Source organism: Pteronotus mesoamericanus, unplaced genomic scaffold (assembly GCF_021234165.1).
Source record: "Pteronotus mesoamericanus isolate MK-2021 breed Mesoamerican mustached bat unplaced genomic scaffold, CSHL_Meso_final contig_214, whole genome shotgun sequence".
Taxonomy (NCBI): domain Eukaryota; kingdom Metazoa; phylum Chordata; class Mammalia; order Chiroptera; family Mormoopidae; genus Pteronotus; species Pteronotus mesoamericanus.
In genome coordinates this window covers 6,590,523-6,606,995 of record NW_026555089.1, presented here as the reverse complement: position 1 = coordinate 6,606,995, position 16,473 = coordinate 6,590,523, and the positions used below count along the sequence as shown (strand labels likewise).

The window sequence follows — 16,473 nt, the reverse complement described above, 5'->3', positions numbered from 1 at the left end:
GGAAGTTGCCACCAATCACAGACCTGCTTCCCCCTTTGAAGAGAAGTGGCCATGCTAATGCAGTACTGTTGCACTTGGTTCTCCAGCCTGGAGGCCACTGTGCAGAGCGCCCAAAACCTGGCCCTCGCAGCCACTGGCCGAACCTTTTCAGTTCAGGAACTGGCCAGTGGGCTTGCTCCACTTGTTGCCTAGGCCCTTCGACGCTCCCACCCAGAAATGACAACATGGCTAGTGAGGCTGACAGTCTTGCTGTAATTGGGAGAAAACGGGCTGCAGTGCACTTGGCAGACTGAGTCACGCAGCCGAAGTTGGGGTTGTGCAGGCAGCCAAGGTGCTCAGAGCCTCCCGCCTCACATGGTGAAGAGAGGAAGAGGGCAAATTCTAACCCAGATGGGAAAGTTGGTCCCTGGGGCAGTTTCACTTCTTCCCCTCACTCTCAGGATGTGAGAAAGGGCTTCATCTCCCCTTGCTGCCAGAGTTTTCTTTGGGAGAGGCTAGGAGGGTTCATAAAAATCTCCCGGGGGAGACAACCTCCCCCACTGACTCCCCCAGATGGCCTCTGCTCCCTTCCAGCCACTTCAGAGCGGAGTTCAAATCCAGAACCATGTGTGTTTCACGGGCCTGATGGTGGTGTGGGGAGGACAGGGTGGCCAGCCAAAGGCAAGGGGTGGGGGTGATCAGGGGCAGTGGCCATTCTTAGCAGTTCCAGGAAAACAGGGCCTTTCTCCCAAGCACCCTGCACAGGCTCAATGACAGCACTGGCCACCTGCCCTCCCAGGTAGGTTCCAAACCCCCACGGAGTGCCTCACAGTGGAGAGGGTTCAGGCAAGGAAGACCACAAAGATGATGAAGAAGACAATGAGGATGAGGAAAATTTTGACCATGAGCCACCGGTTGGAGGTAACCGACTGAAAGTACTTGAGGATCTCTGAATGGGCGGCCTCAACATCCAGCTGGGCTCCCATCACATTCTCATCGATCCTGGGGATAGGCAGGGAGGAGAGGAAACAGGACACTGGATTAAAAAGCACGCTATTGAAGCATATTTACTGACACAGAAAGATGGTCACAGTACATGGGAGTAAAAAGTGTTTAGCTGCACTCTCCGGAGCAAGCCTGTGCCCGTCCTTTCCCCTTTCCTTCCCCCCAGGGGCACTGCCTTTGCCTTTCCCTCTCCTAAACACCATTAGCCCTTCTCCGTAACTTGTTTCCCGGAGTCTAAACAGCCCAGCTGGCTCACTCCTACAGCTCTGGAACTTTCTAAATAAACTTTCTCTTATAATTTGAAAAAAAAAAATGTGTTTACAATGTGGTCCCATTTTTGTGTATATATACTTGTCTATAGAAAAAGCTCTAGACAGGTAATATAAACAAGTCTTGACTGTGGTTTGAAAATCGGCTCTGCACCTTTTTAGCTGATGACCCTAAGGCAGTCATTTAACCTCAGATCTCCTTCTCCTTAACTGAAAAGGAAAGAAAAATGAAGATAACACAAAAACTAACTCTCTGGTTGCCAATCTTGCCTAATAAAGTGCCCAGCCCATACTGAGGGCCCCCCAATTATGACCTTTTATAAGTTTTTGCTGATCGGTATTTATTTTTTAAATTTTTATTGAACTTACAGTGAAACTTTGGTTCTCAAACTAAATTCATTCTGGAAGGCTACTCAAGAAGTGATTTGCTCAAAAACAAAATCATTTTTTTCCTATTAGAAACACAGTATTAGTATGAAAGGGTTGTTGAGAACCAAAGTTTTGTTCGACAGCTAAGACGTTCTCTCCATGAACAACCTGGTCAAGAACTGAACTGTTTGAGATGGGGGATGTTCAAGAACTGAGGTTTGACTGTATCAAGATGCTTTTAGTTAATAAAATCATACAGGTTTCAAGTGTACAGTTTTATAATACCTCATCTATGTGTTGTATAGTGTGCTCACCATCCAAAGTCGAGTCTCTCAGTATTTACTGATTTTTATCTTATAAATATGTATTGCATTTGTAATGGGTGGGGAAAAGTTCATAGGCCATTACAGTCAGGACATCCTGGTTCTGAGTGAGACAGGAAGAGAAATTTATGTGAACAGGGATTCAGGGAAAAAGAAAAGCTCTACTTCAGGAGAACATTCCTCTCCAGAGTACAGAGAAATTCTCTGAGGAAGGGCAATCTCTTGGGAGGTTTCTGAGAAAAAAAAATTTTTTTCCCCTGTCAACCTGCATACACAATCTAAAAAACAAATACAAATCCAGGTCTTTGCAAAGGGAGTCCCTGGGAGTAGAGGTTTCTCCAAGGTGTAGGGATAGAAAAGTTGGTGGAGCCTGGCAATCCAGCTGGAAAGTCAGGGGAAAGGCAGGGCCAGTGGCTGCAAGCCCAAGGTCCTAGGTCATGAGGGCTGTGAGCTAATCTCTGTCCAAGTACAGAAGCCTGGATTGTACTTGATTCCCTATTATGTCAGAGAGGCTAACTAAAGCATCCAGTTTCCGAACTTTTGGCTATAATTACATTTCTTAGTGTGGGTGCATTTGTCAGCTCATAACTGATACAGCTCACACTGGCTTTGCTTAACAAAAATGGAAAAACAGTAAATGCAATATGGCATATAAAAGATTGAAAATGGGAGTTCATGAATGAAACTAAAAGGGAACACTGATGGTGAAAAAATTACAAATCAATGGGATACTGAGAGGAAATAGCAGGGGAACTAAATAAGGGAAGCGAATGGGGCAGAACATAATGGCTTGGGGAGAAGGCCAAGAACAGAAAGGAAAAAAGTGTACATGGGAGGAGCACAAAAGAATGTCCTACAGGGAGAGACTATAGAGGGCAGGCATTAAGCAATAAGAGGCTGGAGTCTTGCTGAACAGAAAGGATAAATGATGAAATTGTTGTGAGAGGCATGGAAAACCAGAGGACTAGAAAGTGAGTGTAAGTTGAGAACAACAACAACAACAACAACAAGAGGTTAAACCAAATAAGACAGTGAGCCCCAGAACTGAAAACATATGACCATTATTAGGAGATGTGGGATTTTAGTTTTTGAGTTTCAGTTTCCCCAAAACTTCACAATGACTGAGAGTTACTGAGTTGTGCTCAAGAGGGTACAGAAACTGCCTTGATGTAGCTCCAAATGGCCAAATTTAGTAATAAAGAATAATGATGGTGCCCTGGCCAGTATGCCTCAGTTGGTTGGAGCATCATCCCATAAACCAAAAGGTCGTGGGTTCGACTCCCAGTCAGGGCACAAACCCAGCTTGCGCCTTTGATCCCCAGTCAGGGAGTATCGGAGAAGGCAAACAATCGATGTTTCTCTCTCTCTCTCCCCACCTTCCTCTCTCTCTAAAAGCAGTAAAAAAAGTGTCCTTGGTGAGGATAAAAGAGTAATAAAAAATTAAAAACAAAAAATAATGATGGTAATGGATCATAATACATGAAATTTTTTTTAATTACTATTATTCCATAGTATTTTTAAAAGAAGAAAGCTCCTTCTCTCCAGAAGAATGTCAGCTAATAAATGAAGGACAGAAAATTAGAAAATTACCATTTTGATACACACAATCTCACACAAGTCAGTCAAGGAACATCATGGGGCTGAGAAACTGGACATTATTCCCATGGACTCAAAGTATCACTCCACAGATGACTGACTGATTGTCATCACCTTAAACAGGTAACCAAACCTGTCAAAACCAATACATGGATAATCTCATCAAGGGCTAACTGATATGACCACCTATGCAGCCAGCCAAAAATATTTAAACTAAATCTAATTAGGAGGAAGCACTGGACAAATACACATGTAGGACTTTCTACAAGGGCACTGCAGTGCCTCTTAAAAAAAAAAAATCAGTGTCACAAAAAAACAAAACAGAAGGCAAACTGAAGAGACATAAATGTAATGTGTGAATGTTGCCTGGGTCTTACATTGAAGGAAAAAAAATAAAAAGCTAAAAGCATTTTTTAGAAGAGCTGGGTAAATTTGAACATGGACTGAGCATTAGACAGTGTTGGAGAATTGTTAGTTTGCTTGTGTATGATAGTGGTATGTGACTGTTTAGCAGAATACCTGTTCTAGGAGGATGAACGTTTTAGTAATTGGGCATAAAATGCCACAGTGTTTGCACTTTCAAATGATTCAGGGAAAAAAAGAGAGAACAAGAGGAAGGTGATAAAATGTTAACAGCTGGTGAATCCAGGTGACAAGAATGTAAGTGGTTCCCTGTGCTATCCATCCATCCAACTTTTCTATAGTTTGAAATGTTTAATTTACAAATTGGGGTGGGGGAATAACTAACATTAGATCAGAAGTTTGCATACTTAGAAAAAGAAAGAATCACCTGTTTCAAAATGCAAATTCTTAGGTCTCAAATCCAGAGATTTTAGGGTGGGGCCAAGGAAATCTACATACTAAAGAACTTTGGACTCAATGAATGGTTTCTAAAAAGGGCGCGCAAATCCAGATCCACCAGCATCCAGAGAGCAAACATTAGAATGTCTACAGCTCTTTTTTAAATGTCTTTTCAAAATCTTAATTTTTTAACCCTCACCCAAGATTATGTATATTCATTTTAAAGAGAGAGAAACATCAATGTGTGAGAAAACATCAGTTCAAACCTGCAGCCTAAGTATGTGCACTGATTGAGAATCAAACCCACAACCCTTTGGTGTATGGGATGACTATCCAAGTAACCAAGCCACCTGGCCAGGGCTCCCTTTTCTTCTTCATTCTACTGTAAAACTCATTCTGAGTCATTAAGGTGAAAGCGATGGCACAGATTAATTCAGCCCTTGTTCTAATCAACACCGTAGGGTCCTTACCTCGCACTTCCTTTTCTCAATGGCATTCTACTCACAGCTTTGGAATCAGCATCTCCAAGTGGGAGGCCAGGAACATACTCTCTATACCTTGCCTAATTAAATAAGTGAGGCTTGCTGATGTGTCAGTGTTGGGAAATCTGCTTTATATGAATGTGTTTACCCAATTTCACATGATCAACAACATAGGCTACAGTGCTAGGCCCTAGCTGGGTGGCTCATTTGGTGGGAGCATCGTCCTGTACACCAAAAAGTTGCTGGCTGGATTCCCAGTCAGGGCACACCCCTAGCTTGAGGGTTCCATCCCCGGTCAGGGCGCACTGGAGGCAACAGATTGATGTTTCTCTCTCGCTCCCTCTCTGTCAAATCAATAAACTGCCCTGACTGGGTGTGGATCAACTGGCTGGGTGTCGTGCCAAAAAAGTGAAGGGTCGCTACCACTGGGGCACATGTCTAGGTTGCAGGTTGGTCGCAACTGATCAATGTTTTTCTCTCATATGAGATATTTTTCTCCCTCTCTTCCTCCCTCCCTACCCCTCTCCCAAAGAATAAATAAATAAATAAAATCTTTAAAAATAAATAAAATAAAGTAAAATCAATAAACATATTCTTCGGTGAGGATTTTTTTTTCAAGTGCTCTGCTAGGTGCTTTGGGAAATAAAATTCAACCAGGACTGGATGTTGCCAAAAGGCAAACGGGCGGGCAGGCAGGAATGTGTGGCTCTGTGGACACCACCGCCTCTTTCCCATCCTCCCCATGAATGGCCTTTCTTACTGAACTGAGAAGACTGAAGTAGTCTGTTACGAACCACCTCCAGCATCTGTGAAATACATTCTGCGTTCCCACCTATCACCAGCTTTTTTTTTTTCTTTTTAAAGATCTAATTGTCTTTCTAAATAGTCAGGTATTACATGTTATTCAACGTTGCATGGATCTGGCAGCATCCCATCTGGCCAGTAGAAAGGACCTCCCCATCACCAGCTCCTCTTAAAGCCTAGCCCACCACATATGCACTGTATCCCACTTCCTCTTACCTTCTTAGGACATAATTTTAAAAACTGAACCCCCTTGCTCTCATATCATCAATTTCTACTTCTCTGTTGAAACATTCCCATTAGCATACAAACACACTTTTATTTTCTCCTATCCTTTAAAAAACAAAACAAAAAAACCACAATAAACCCTCGTGGCTCCCACTGGGTAAAGTCAGAACAATCTGAGCACTGAAAATAATCATGCCCTGGCTGGTGTGGCTCAGTGGATGGAGCCCCGGCCTACAAACCAAACGGTGGCCGGTTGGGTTCCCGGCTCGGGGCACATGCCCGGGTTGCTGGCTAGGTCCCCAGTTGGGGGCATGCAAGAGGCAACCAATCAGTGTATCTCTTATACACTGATGTTCCTCTCCCACTCTCTCTCTCTCCCTTTCCCTCTCTCTAAAAATAAGTAAAATATTTTTTTTAATGCTAATGAACTAAACAATCCAATTAAATTTGCAGCTCTCATCTTGCCTGGCCTAAAAGCAAAGTCTGTCAGAGCTGATCACTCCTTTTTTTGACTCTTTTCTTTTCCTGGCTTCTAGGACACCATATTCATTTATTTTTTTTCTTCCTACTTCACCAGCTGTCCTCCGGTTCAGTCTCGCCCCAGGACTGAGACTTAGGTTTAGAAAAGCACTCAGTGCTTGGTCCTCCTCTTTACACGTGCTCCTTACCCAGTTTCAAAGTCCAGTTCTGCCTACTCTTGACAATTCTACCTGTCTCATAAACTCCACATATCCACCTGCCTGCTCACTATCACCAGAGATGTCTTAACTGTCCACTTACTGGACATGTCCAACAGTGAACTTATTTCCCCTTAAGCTTTCCAATAACCAGCCCTATTTCTAGTGAAAGCCATGAATCTCCTCATTGCTTATATCAAAACCCTATATTTATCATCATAAACTTCTTTTTCTCTCACACTCTACATTTAGTTCATCAGGTAATTGATCCTGTTGGTTCTACCTTCAAAATACATCCAGGTTCAAACTACTACTCACCACCTAGATCCCAGCCACCGTCACCTCTTGCCTAGATGACTGCAGAGGCCTCATCGCCTATCTCCCTGCTTCTATCCTGGAATCTGCTCTGACTACAGCAACTGAGTGAAACAGATGTCAGATAATGTAACCATTAGTCCAAACCCTGCAACGGCTCCTCATGTCCTTCAGAGTAAAAGCCCTAAAGCCTCACGTGGCTTTAGAAGGCCCCATGTGACCCGGCCTCTCGCTTCTCCTCTGACGATACCTGTACTGCTCTCCTCCTCATTGTGCCCGGCCACAGTGGCCTCTCTGCTGTCTTTTAACTCACCGCGCACACTCCTGTGTGAAGGCCTTCACGCTGGTTCTTCCCTCGGTCTGGGTACTTCCCCAGATATCTACATAGCAAACTCCCTCACATTCTCCCAAATCTTGTTCAAATGTCACCTTTTTAATCGGGTCATCCTTAATTGTCCTATTTAAAATTAAACTTGTGCCTGGCTGGGCAGCTCCGTTGGTTATTGTCCCAGTACACCGAAGTTGTGGGTTCGATCCCTCGTCAAGGCACATACAAGAAATGTAAGGATCAACCAATGAATGCATCAATGTTTCTCTTTCTCCCCCCTTCCTCCTGCTCTGAAAAAAACAAAAAAAATTTTACACCTTGCCTCTCCAAAACTAGCACTCCAGATTAGTTTATCTTACTCTACTTCTGTTGGTAGCATTTATCACTGGGCAAAAATATATACTGGGCCACTTAATTATTATGTGTATTTTTAATAATTAATCTCCCCCACTAGGGTCTAAGTTCTACAAGGGCAGGTATCTTTATATCTTTTGTCCAAGACTGTATCTGTATCTTTATAGCCGAGCGATTATCAACCTTTTTCATCTCATGGCCCACATAAATTAATTCCTAAAATACGTGGCACCCCCAGAAAAATATATTTTGCCAATATGATCAAAATAATAGGTATAATTTGACTCATTCACACTGGACAGTTACTGTTCTGTTGGCTGTTGCTATTTTTTTATTTGACAATCTAAAGGAAAAGAAGTCAGTACTCCTGACGAAATAGTCAGGTATTGCATGTTTTAAAAATTCTTGTGGCACACCAGTTGAAAGTCACTGCTGTAACTGACTGAAAGAATGTTAAGTGCCAAAGAGGAGGAGCAGATAAAATGCCTCTTACAGCAGCAGGTAGTGGCGGAGGGCAGAAAGGAAGGGCTCTGCCTGCCCCCTGGGTCTCATCCTGTACCTCTCGGTACCTGCTCGTTACTTTCTAGCCACACTGGTCTTTTTGATTCTTGAATACAACAAGAATGCACCATCACAGGGCCCTTGCAGGCGCTGTCCACACTGCCTGGAATACTCTCTTCTCTTTGCATGGCTGGATCCCTGTTGTCACTCAGGTCTCTGTTTCAGGCATCATCACCATCATCATCGTCCTGTCTTCTTCAGAGCAGCCCTTCCAGCCACCCAACGTGGAATACCTCGTCAGTCACTTAACATATCATCCTACTTTAACTCTCAGTATAGTCCTTTTTATCACCTGAAAATTTCTTGTCAGTTTTTTTTAACAGCTATTCTCACTACCCTGTTGAATTTCACACACACATTACAGAAGTTAAGCTCCGTAAAAGAGAGACTTTGCTGTTCCACTCACTGCTGTGTACTCAGCACTTTGAACAGTGCCTGACATAGAACAGGTGCTCAGTAAACACTTGTTGAACAAATAAAGGCAGGCGACCTGGGCCCTGTGGGTGGGCAGGATTCACTCTACTCTTCCAAAGGGCTGTTCCTGAGGACCTTTAGGATGCCAACCCCCATGGAAGAGGCGGCTCATCTCTGGGGTGAGAGAGAACAAGAGTCTCACCTCTGAATGGTTTCTTCCTGTTCCTTAACCATGTGTGCCAACTGCTGAAAGATGGAGCCCAGCTCCACAATTGTGGACTCGATGTTCTGCATGGTGTCTGCCCGGCTCTGAATGTAGGAATCCTTCAGAGGAGAGAGTGTGCACATGAGCACTGGGAGCTTCTTCCGGGCAGGGCCTGCCTCTTTAGGACCCTCCCAGCTTGCCATTTCACCCACGGCACATTCCAAACACTCGCTTGTGGCCCACAGAGAACAGAGGGGCAACTCCTCCCCAGCTCAGAGCCTGGGTACCTGCTCGTCAATGAGCTGTAGCTGCTGGCTGGTCCGAGAGTCCACCATGTCAATGGCCACATCCCCAGAGGCACGGGATTCTGCCCCCAAAACCACAGCACCTCCCCCTGGAGGAAGAAAGAAGACATGGCCCTTTTTTATGGGTTAAAGCAGTTTCAAAGCCCACATGTTCTGAATCAAATCCCAGCTCTGGCACTTACTAGCCTTGTGACCCTGGACAAGTCATTTAACCCCTCTGAGCCTCAGTTTCCTCACCTGTAAAATGGGGAATGATAATTGTTTTCTCAAAGGGTGGTTGTGAAAATTAAATTAGAGAATGTGAATAAAGTGAGTGCATGAAGCATATTAGTTTAAGTGTCATGCTTCTGAACATGACTGAATTCGTCCCCAACAAATTCGTCCCCAACAGTGAGAACATGGGAGACTAAGTGCGGACCATGAATGCCAGAAATCAGGTCTGACCACTGTGAGGTAAAGCCTGGCCACCTCCTTGCCCCTCCATTCTCCTACCCAACCCCTGCCCTTAGAAGACACCATCAGAGTGACTGCACCTTACCCCCAGGACTCCCTGTGTTGCCTGTGACTCACCCAGGTGGTTGGGGGCAAGGGGCAGGGCTGACATGGGTGCTTGGGAAAACTGCTCCCGCCGGCTCTTCTGCTGCTTCAGGTTCTGGGGTTGGGGAAGAAATGCAAAGGTCCTGAGGCCTCTGGAAAGCAGGCATGTTAAAGAGATCCCTCCTGTCGGCCCATGACCCAGATGCCCTTGCCCTTCCAACCCGTCTCTTTCCCATTTCCCTCTTGGACCCTTACCCCCAACTTCCCATCCCTCCTACACAGATTCTTCTCACCTCTGTCCTCACTTCTAAAACTGATTTGAAGTCATTGGACATGGAGGCCAACTTTGACTAGAAGAGAAAGAGAGAGGGTCAGCCAAAGGAAGACAATACCTTCTTCCCTTTTGTCTCCCCCTCTCCTGCCCCCAGGTCCCACCTGCAGGGAAACCACAATGGTGTTGGAATGGGTTTGCAGGTGCCGGCCACTCTGGCTGCCCTTGGCCCTCACGAAATCCTGAAGCTGGGCGATTTGTTTGTTGAGGCTGTTGATGTCCTGGTGAAAGAGCCAAGAGAAAAACATTATCAGCCGAGGAGTCCTCAGCCGGTGTCTCTCCCACCTGGATATCTCTGGCAGGGAGGGCAGAGTGAGAGTTACTAGCAACTGTTATTGGTCAGACCAAAAGGGCCTACTGGGGTCTTGCAAGCTTTGCTGTTTCCTGGGGTACATTCCCTGCAGAGGAGAGCCAAAGAGGTGAAATGTGGCCTCATCCATTTGTAAACAAATGACTTGTTTACCCTCTCCATCCTGCTGCCTTATTCCACACCATAAGGCCAACCTCATGGTCACAGAACTACTTTCAAGGGAAAAATTTTGCCCTGGCTGGTATGGCTCAGTAGATTGAGCATCGTCCCACAAAGCTATAGGGTCGCTGGTTTGATTCCTGGTCAGGGCACATGCCTGGGTTGCAGGCCTGGTCCCCGGCAGGGGTGCTCACATGAGGCAACCGATGTTTCTCTCCCACATCAATGTTTCTCTTCCTCTCTTTCTCCCTATTTTCCCGTTTCATAAAAATAAATAAATATGGGCAACAAAGCACCTGGGTAGTACTCAGGAGAAAGGAAGAATAAAGGAAGGAAGGGAGGGAGGGAGGAAGCAGGGAAAAAGAAGTCAAAGGCAACATGGTTTTCTAAAAGCATCAATGAAGCAATTTCTATACACAGAATTCCTTTTAAAAATTATCACTAAAAGAATGAAAGCTGTGACTTGTTCAAGGTCACACACAATGAGTAGCACAGCTAGGCTTTCTACACCAGACCAATGCCTCATCCACTCCCCAACTCAGCCTGCAAAGAGCCACATGCGACAAAGGAGGCCCCCAGAGAATGGCAGAAAGCCTGGTCCAGGGCAGCCAGCCAGGGAGGAATCAGAGGAAAAGGAAAAGGGGGAGGGGAAAGAGGCCTAGAATAGAGAGTTCAAGAAAAAGGCTGGACAAAAAACTAGATCAGACAACTTCTGGAGTCGTTCCAATGATCTCTTCAATTAGAATCCAGCCCCAACCATTCTTGAGACTTGGATGACTGCCAGTGCTGCCTGGTCTGTCCCTCTGGAAAGCTGCTGTAGACTCCTCAGAGTCACGTGTCTAAAACTGCATTCCAGGTTTTTTCTACCTAATATCCCCTCTACTGGGCTCTAGCTCAGGAAATGGCACCACTGCCCTGGCCGGTGTGGCTCAGTTGTTTAGAATGCTGTCCTGATATGCCAAGATTGCGGGTCTGATCCCCAGTCAGGGCACATACAAGAAGTGACTGATGAATGCATGACTAAGAAGAAAAAAAAATTGATCTCTCTCTCAAATTAATAAAAAACCTTTTAGAAACTAAAAAGAACAAAAATAAAAATAAAGTAGGCCCCTACTCTGAATAACTTACTTCTTATTAAAGGATTTATCACTATCTGAAACTGCCTATTCTATTTATTTGCATGGTGTCTAGTTCACCCATTTAGAAAGGCATTTCCCAAAGAAGGGACCACACATCTGTAATGGGATTGGGAAATAAACGAAAGAACCCTCACAACAACCCTGTGAGGTAGGTACTGTTGTTATCCCCTTTTCATTTACAAGGGAACTGAAGCTTGGAGTAGTTAGGTAGCTTAGGTCACACTGCAAGGGGTGGACCTGGGATCTGGGGTCTGTCTGAATCCAGCTGTACCTTGCATGTCTACACAGTAGCACCGCAGTAGTTAGTAGAACCATCTCTTTTCTACCCAGCACAGCATCTCTTCAATGCATCTCCCCTTTGGCCTGTCTGCCATAATCCCTTTTGTACTGGACAATTGCAGCAGGGTCCTTCCTAGCCTCTCTGCCTATCCTGCTCCAGGGTCTTTTTTTCCCCCCCCTCCATCCACAGTCATTCAATTTCATATTCTATTCTTATTATACTGTCCTGGGAGAGCAAGGAATCACAACTGTAGAGAACTGTGCTTTATTCAGTGTCTTTCAGACAGAACTGGGATCCAGGTTCTAATCGTCTTTGCATCCCATGGCATTCAGGGTGACTCCATACACCTTAGCAAGATCCACAATGATCTTCACACCCAGCCACCCACCTATCTTTCCGGCCTCATCTCCTGCCAAGTACTGATTCAGTCAACAAATATTAAGTACCTACCAAATACCAGACACTGTTACAGGCATTTGGGATACATCTGTGAACAAGCAGAAAGAAAAAAAATCTCTGCTCTTGTGGCACTTATTTTTTCTTTTTTCAAGGGGGAATGAGGTAGGTGCAGGGCGGGGGGCGTGGGGAACAGAGACAAACAATAAACATAGTAAGTTAATTTACAGGGAATGTTAGAATGTATCAAGTGCTATAAAAAAGAAAACAGAGCAAGGTAAGGGAAATCAGAGTTTTGGTTGCTGGATTAATAAACAGCACAGTCAGGGTAGGGTAGGCCTCCCTGGGCAGGCAACACCTGAGCAAAGACCAGACCTTTCCCTTTTACAAGCCATACCTCTGCACACACTGTTTTCTCTGTCTGGAAAATCTGCCTCTATACGTAAAGCCTTCAAACCAACTCAGATATGACCTCTTCTATAAAATCTTTTCCAGTGTTTCCAGACTATCTAATTCATCTTTTGGTAAAATCTGTCCTGTACATTCGCCTCCTACTCACTTAAGCCTGAATTTATAGACCAAACCCTTGAAGGCAGAGTCTTGCCTCACGTTTGACAAGTGACCAGCGCAATACTTGGTTTGTGCACAGTAGATGATCAATAAATATCTACTGACTCAATGGACGAGCAAGATGTTTGGGGCTGACTCTAGAAACTTGCTCTGGGCCTCCATGGCGATGGAAATGATGGAAGTGATCTGACTGGAAATCTGGGCTCTCTTCATAGTTAGTAGCTCACCTGTTTGATGATATAAGTTAGCTCCTCAATTTCCACTGCCTTATCATCAAAGAGGGACTTTCGCTTTGCCACTGTAGAGATAAATGAGAAGTCATGATGAGTGACATCAAAGACAAGGGTCAGGGAATGCAGTTCCTCCCCCCTCTTTGGTTCACTGCTCCATCTCTGAGACACCCCAAGAACACTCACAGATTGTCAGCTTCTCCAGCTTGGCAAATGTGTTGCTGAGGTCCTTCCCAATGCGCCTGCAAGCAAGCAATAGTGACAACACTGTGGGAAAGAGCTGGAGAGGGCCTATTCCCACATTAGCTCCAGCACAACAAACCCCCGCCCTCACAGCCAAGGCCACCAAAGGCAAGCCTACTTCTCCTTAGATACTGTTATCAGCCCACCGCCTAACTCCTCTCAACTCACTTGGCCATGAGGGTGAATTCACTACGCTGCCGAACAGCACGCAGAGCTGGTTTGTTTGTCTGTATTCCATTCTGAAAAGCAATGTCAAAAGATGAAACTTCCGTTCCCCTCTCCCCATTACCAGCTTTCATTGTTTTCGGGTGTCCACTAAACTCTCTTTCTAGTACTGATGGTGTCCTCCACCAGACGGTCTAATTTTAGCGGTAGCAGTAGTTTAGAGCCCAAATTTGAAGACCAGCAGACCTGGGTTCAAACCTTGACTGCATACACTTAACTAGCTGGGAGTTTGGGGCAAGTTACTTAGAAATTAGAATCTCTATTTCCTCTTCTATAAAATGAAGACAATCCATACACCTTCTATGATTGTTGGTAAGATTAAAAATAAGACTAGAAAGTATTTTAGCCAAATAGCTGGTACACTGTGAATACTAAATAAATGGTAGCTCATATTACCATTCTGTCCTAATCAGGGAATCAAAGATAGCTGGAAAGCTCTTGGAGGTCATACAGAAGAGCCACTGTTAACAAAAGCTTAGCAGTAAAAATATTTAAGATTACAGTCACTCAGGTCCTACTTAGATTCAGAAAGTCTAGATCAAGACAAAGGAATGCAATTTTCTAAAAAGCACCCAAATTAATTTTGGTAAAAAGTACAGCCCTGGCTGGTGTGGCTCAGTGGATTGAGCGCTGGCCTGCAAGCTGAAAGGTCACTGGTTCGATACCCAGTCAGGGCACATTCCCAGGTTGTAGGCCTGGTCCCCAGTTTCAGGGTGTGTGAGAGGCAACCGATCAATGTCTCTCTCCCACATCAATGTTTCTCTTCCCCTCTTCCTCCCTCTATGCCCCTCTCTCTAAAAATAAAAAATAAAGTATTTTAAAAAATTATAAATCTATCTACAATAGAAAACTTCCTTCATTGTATAGATACAGGAACCGGCCCAACTAACTTCCCTGTGGGGCTGAACTATACCAGAACTGAAATTCAAAGTGCTTTCTCTCCATGAGAGACTTTTGCTATGATCTCTTCTGTATCCAAACCAAGCATATCGCAGCCACCTACCGTCCTGAGATATTCCTTCAGGAAGAGCACCCCTACCCTCTTCTCAGGGGATTCCTCACACAAAAAAAGTACGTTTGCCTCTAGGGAGCTGGCCATCTCTTAGCCCCTACCGCGTCCTCCAAGCGTGATCAGTTCTCCAGGTTCCCGCAAGAATGATCTCGATCAACAGTGCTGGGACACACAGCCGCTCCCAGATCCGAGGAAAGCTCACCCCTGCGTGTCCCACTCCGGGTCCTTACCTGACGGCCCTGTAGGGATTTGCAGGCAGACAGGAACTCTTGGGTCCGATCCCGGCAGGACATGGCGTCGGGAGGGGGAGGGACCAGGGCCACTGGGGTGGGCAGAGGGGTGATGTCGCTGCTGCTACTGCCAGCAGTTGCAGGGGACAGGACTTGTGTCTTTGAGAGACCCAGGTAGACACCCTGATCCGTGTTCTTAGACCCGTAGCGTTTCCGCGGGATCATTGAGACGCATAACCTCGGACTGTTGTGGATGGGAGAGTGTCATTCGCCAGGCCTCTTCCCCACAAATTCCCCCCAACCAGTAAATTCTTGGGCCCCAAAGCCACCCACAGATCCTGGGGCCGGACGGCAACGGGCAGGGCCCTACTTCCTTTCCGGCCTAAGCCATTCCCCTCCTCACTCTTCTTCCAACTTGGCTCGGGCAGCCAGAGCGAGGGTCGGGGGCTCTGAAACAGAGGCAGGGCCAAAGGCCGGTCCCGAGGTCCCGAGGCTCCAGCCCGGCCTGTGCGACTGCCCCAGGTCGTAACCAGGCCCTCTAGGATCCAGGCGTTCCTTCGACTCCTCAGGGAGAAATGGTAACGGACCTTCTGAGGGGTACACACTTCGGTGGGCGGAGGGGGGAAAAATCTCTAGGTGTTTATTTGAAACAGGAAGTCCCACCTCCTCAAGCCCCACCTTCCAGGGGACTGGAACTACTGACTAGCTAATGCCGACGTCTTTCTCAATAGAGGCTTTCCTAATTGGACACCGAGGTATTCGCTCACCGCGAGCCGGGCGGCAGGACTCATCCGTTCGCCTCAGGCTCCCTTCCCCCTTCCCGTGGCCGCCCCCGGAAAGCCGCTGCCCTGAGCTGACACGGCAGCCAGACCACTCTTAGAGTAAGTCCTACCTTCTCCGCCGCCTGCCGCCTGCCTCCGCCGCTGCCGCTGCCACAGTCTCCTGGGTCGTCACCGCCTCTTCCCTTGGCGCGGAAGCCTCGGAAACTCGACCACAGACTAGAGGCCGCCACGTCACCCACACGTAACCCCACCCCCGGTGACTAGAGGGCGGTGCCACGCCTTTTCGAGCCCGGCAACGCGAGAGACACGCCCCACACCCAAATACAGGAACGACTCCGCTCTTCCATTGGCTAGACTGCTGCCGTGACCCCGCCCCCTAGAATAGAGCTCGGGGCCACCCGGGTGGGCCAGCCTCAGGGGAGGAGCCTTAAAGAGACCGCCGCCGCGCTGGTGCTCGTGCCCAGTGCGGGCAGAGTGGCAGCAGAGGCACAAAAGCTCTGGCAAGTACACGTTAGAAACTTTATTCTCTGGAGGCTAGGGAGGACCGAAAGCAGGGCTGGAGTTACCCCTTCTCCGGCTCCTCCAGAATTCCCTCCGGGCTGTTCTCCTGGAACGAACACCCATGCTTTTGACTCGGGAGTGATTGCAGCCTGCTTGACCGCGAGCCCCGACGACTGAACAGGGATAGCCGCCGCCACAGCACGGTGATCAAAAGGCTTTCGTTAGACTTGGGATTCCGGTGTTCTGGCGAGTCCACATCGACCCCTTCGGTGTCTGCGAGGGTGACGAGGCCGCTGAGCGCCGCTCTCCCCTCCCCCACCCACCTCCTGGGCCTTCCACCCCCATTCCCTGGGCACCCCAGGTGTATCTGTTCCCACCTTCCCCGATTTCCTCCGATTCGACCTCCTTGGCCTGCCCACCAGAGGTGTTAAAGTCTTTGTCCTGGCAGCAGCCCATGGCCCGCTCTGCCCAGCACTCCGTGCCACACACTCCAGCCCATCTGGCTCCCACCAGGCT

At 46.8% G+C, this 16,473-nt stretch overlaps 1 protein-coding gene across 1 annotated transcript; it reads right to left on the bottom strand.

The window, feature by feature from the left end:
- Positions 1 to 216: 216 nt before the first annotated feature.
- On the bottom strand, positions 217 to 15,705 carry STX5 (syntaxin 5). Its single transcript, XM_054571001.1, has 11 exons — positions 15,567 to 15,705; positions 14,675 to 14,918; positions 13,376 to 13,446; positions 13,151 to 13,206; positions 12,962 to 13,032; positions 9,985 to 10,101; positions 9,843 to 9,899; positions 9,583 to 9,664; positions 8,995 to 9,101; positions 8,705 to 8,826; positions 217 to 981 (listed from the first exon to the last, which is right to left on the bottom strand). The coding sequence occupies exons 2-11, from the start codon at positions 14,897 to 14,899 to the stop codon at positions 822 to 824; spliced, it is 1,068 nt and encodes a 355-aa protein (XP_054426976.1). The 5' UTR covers positions 14,900 to 14,918; positions 15,567 to 15,705; the 3' UTR covers positions 217 to 821.
- Between the last annotated feature and the right edge of the window lie 768 nt (positions 15,706 to 16,473).

Bases quoted from the DNA above. Each gene is read 5' to 3' on its own strand.
- STX5 (XM_054571001.1), bottom strand. From the start codon at position 14,899: ATGATCCCGCGGAAACGCTACGGGTCTAAGAACACGGATCAGGGTGTC. The intron at 13,033-13,150 runs GTGAGTGTTCTT...TTATCTCTACAG, and splicing joins GCTGGAGAAGCTGACAATCT to TGGCAAAGCGAAAGTCCCTC. The intron at 8,827-8,994 runs GTACCCAGGCTC...TCTCCTCTGAAG, and splicing joins TACAGCTCATTGACGAGCAG to GATTCCTACATTCAGAGCCG.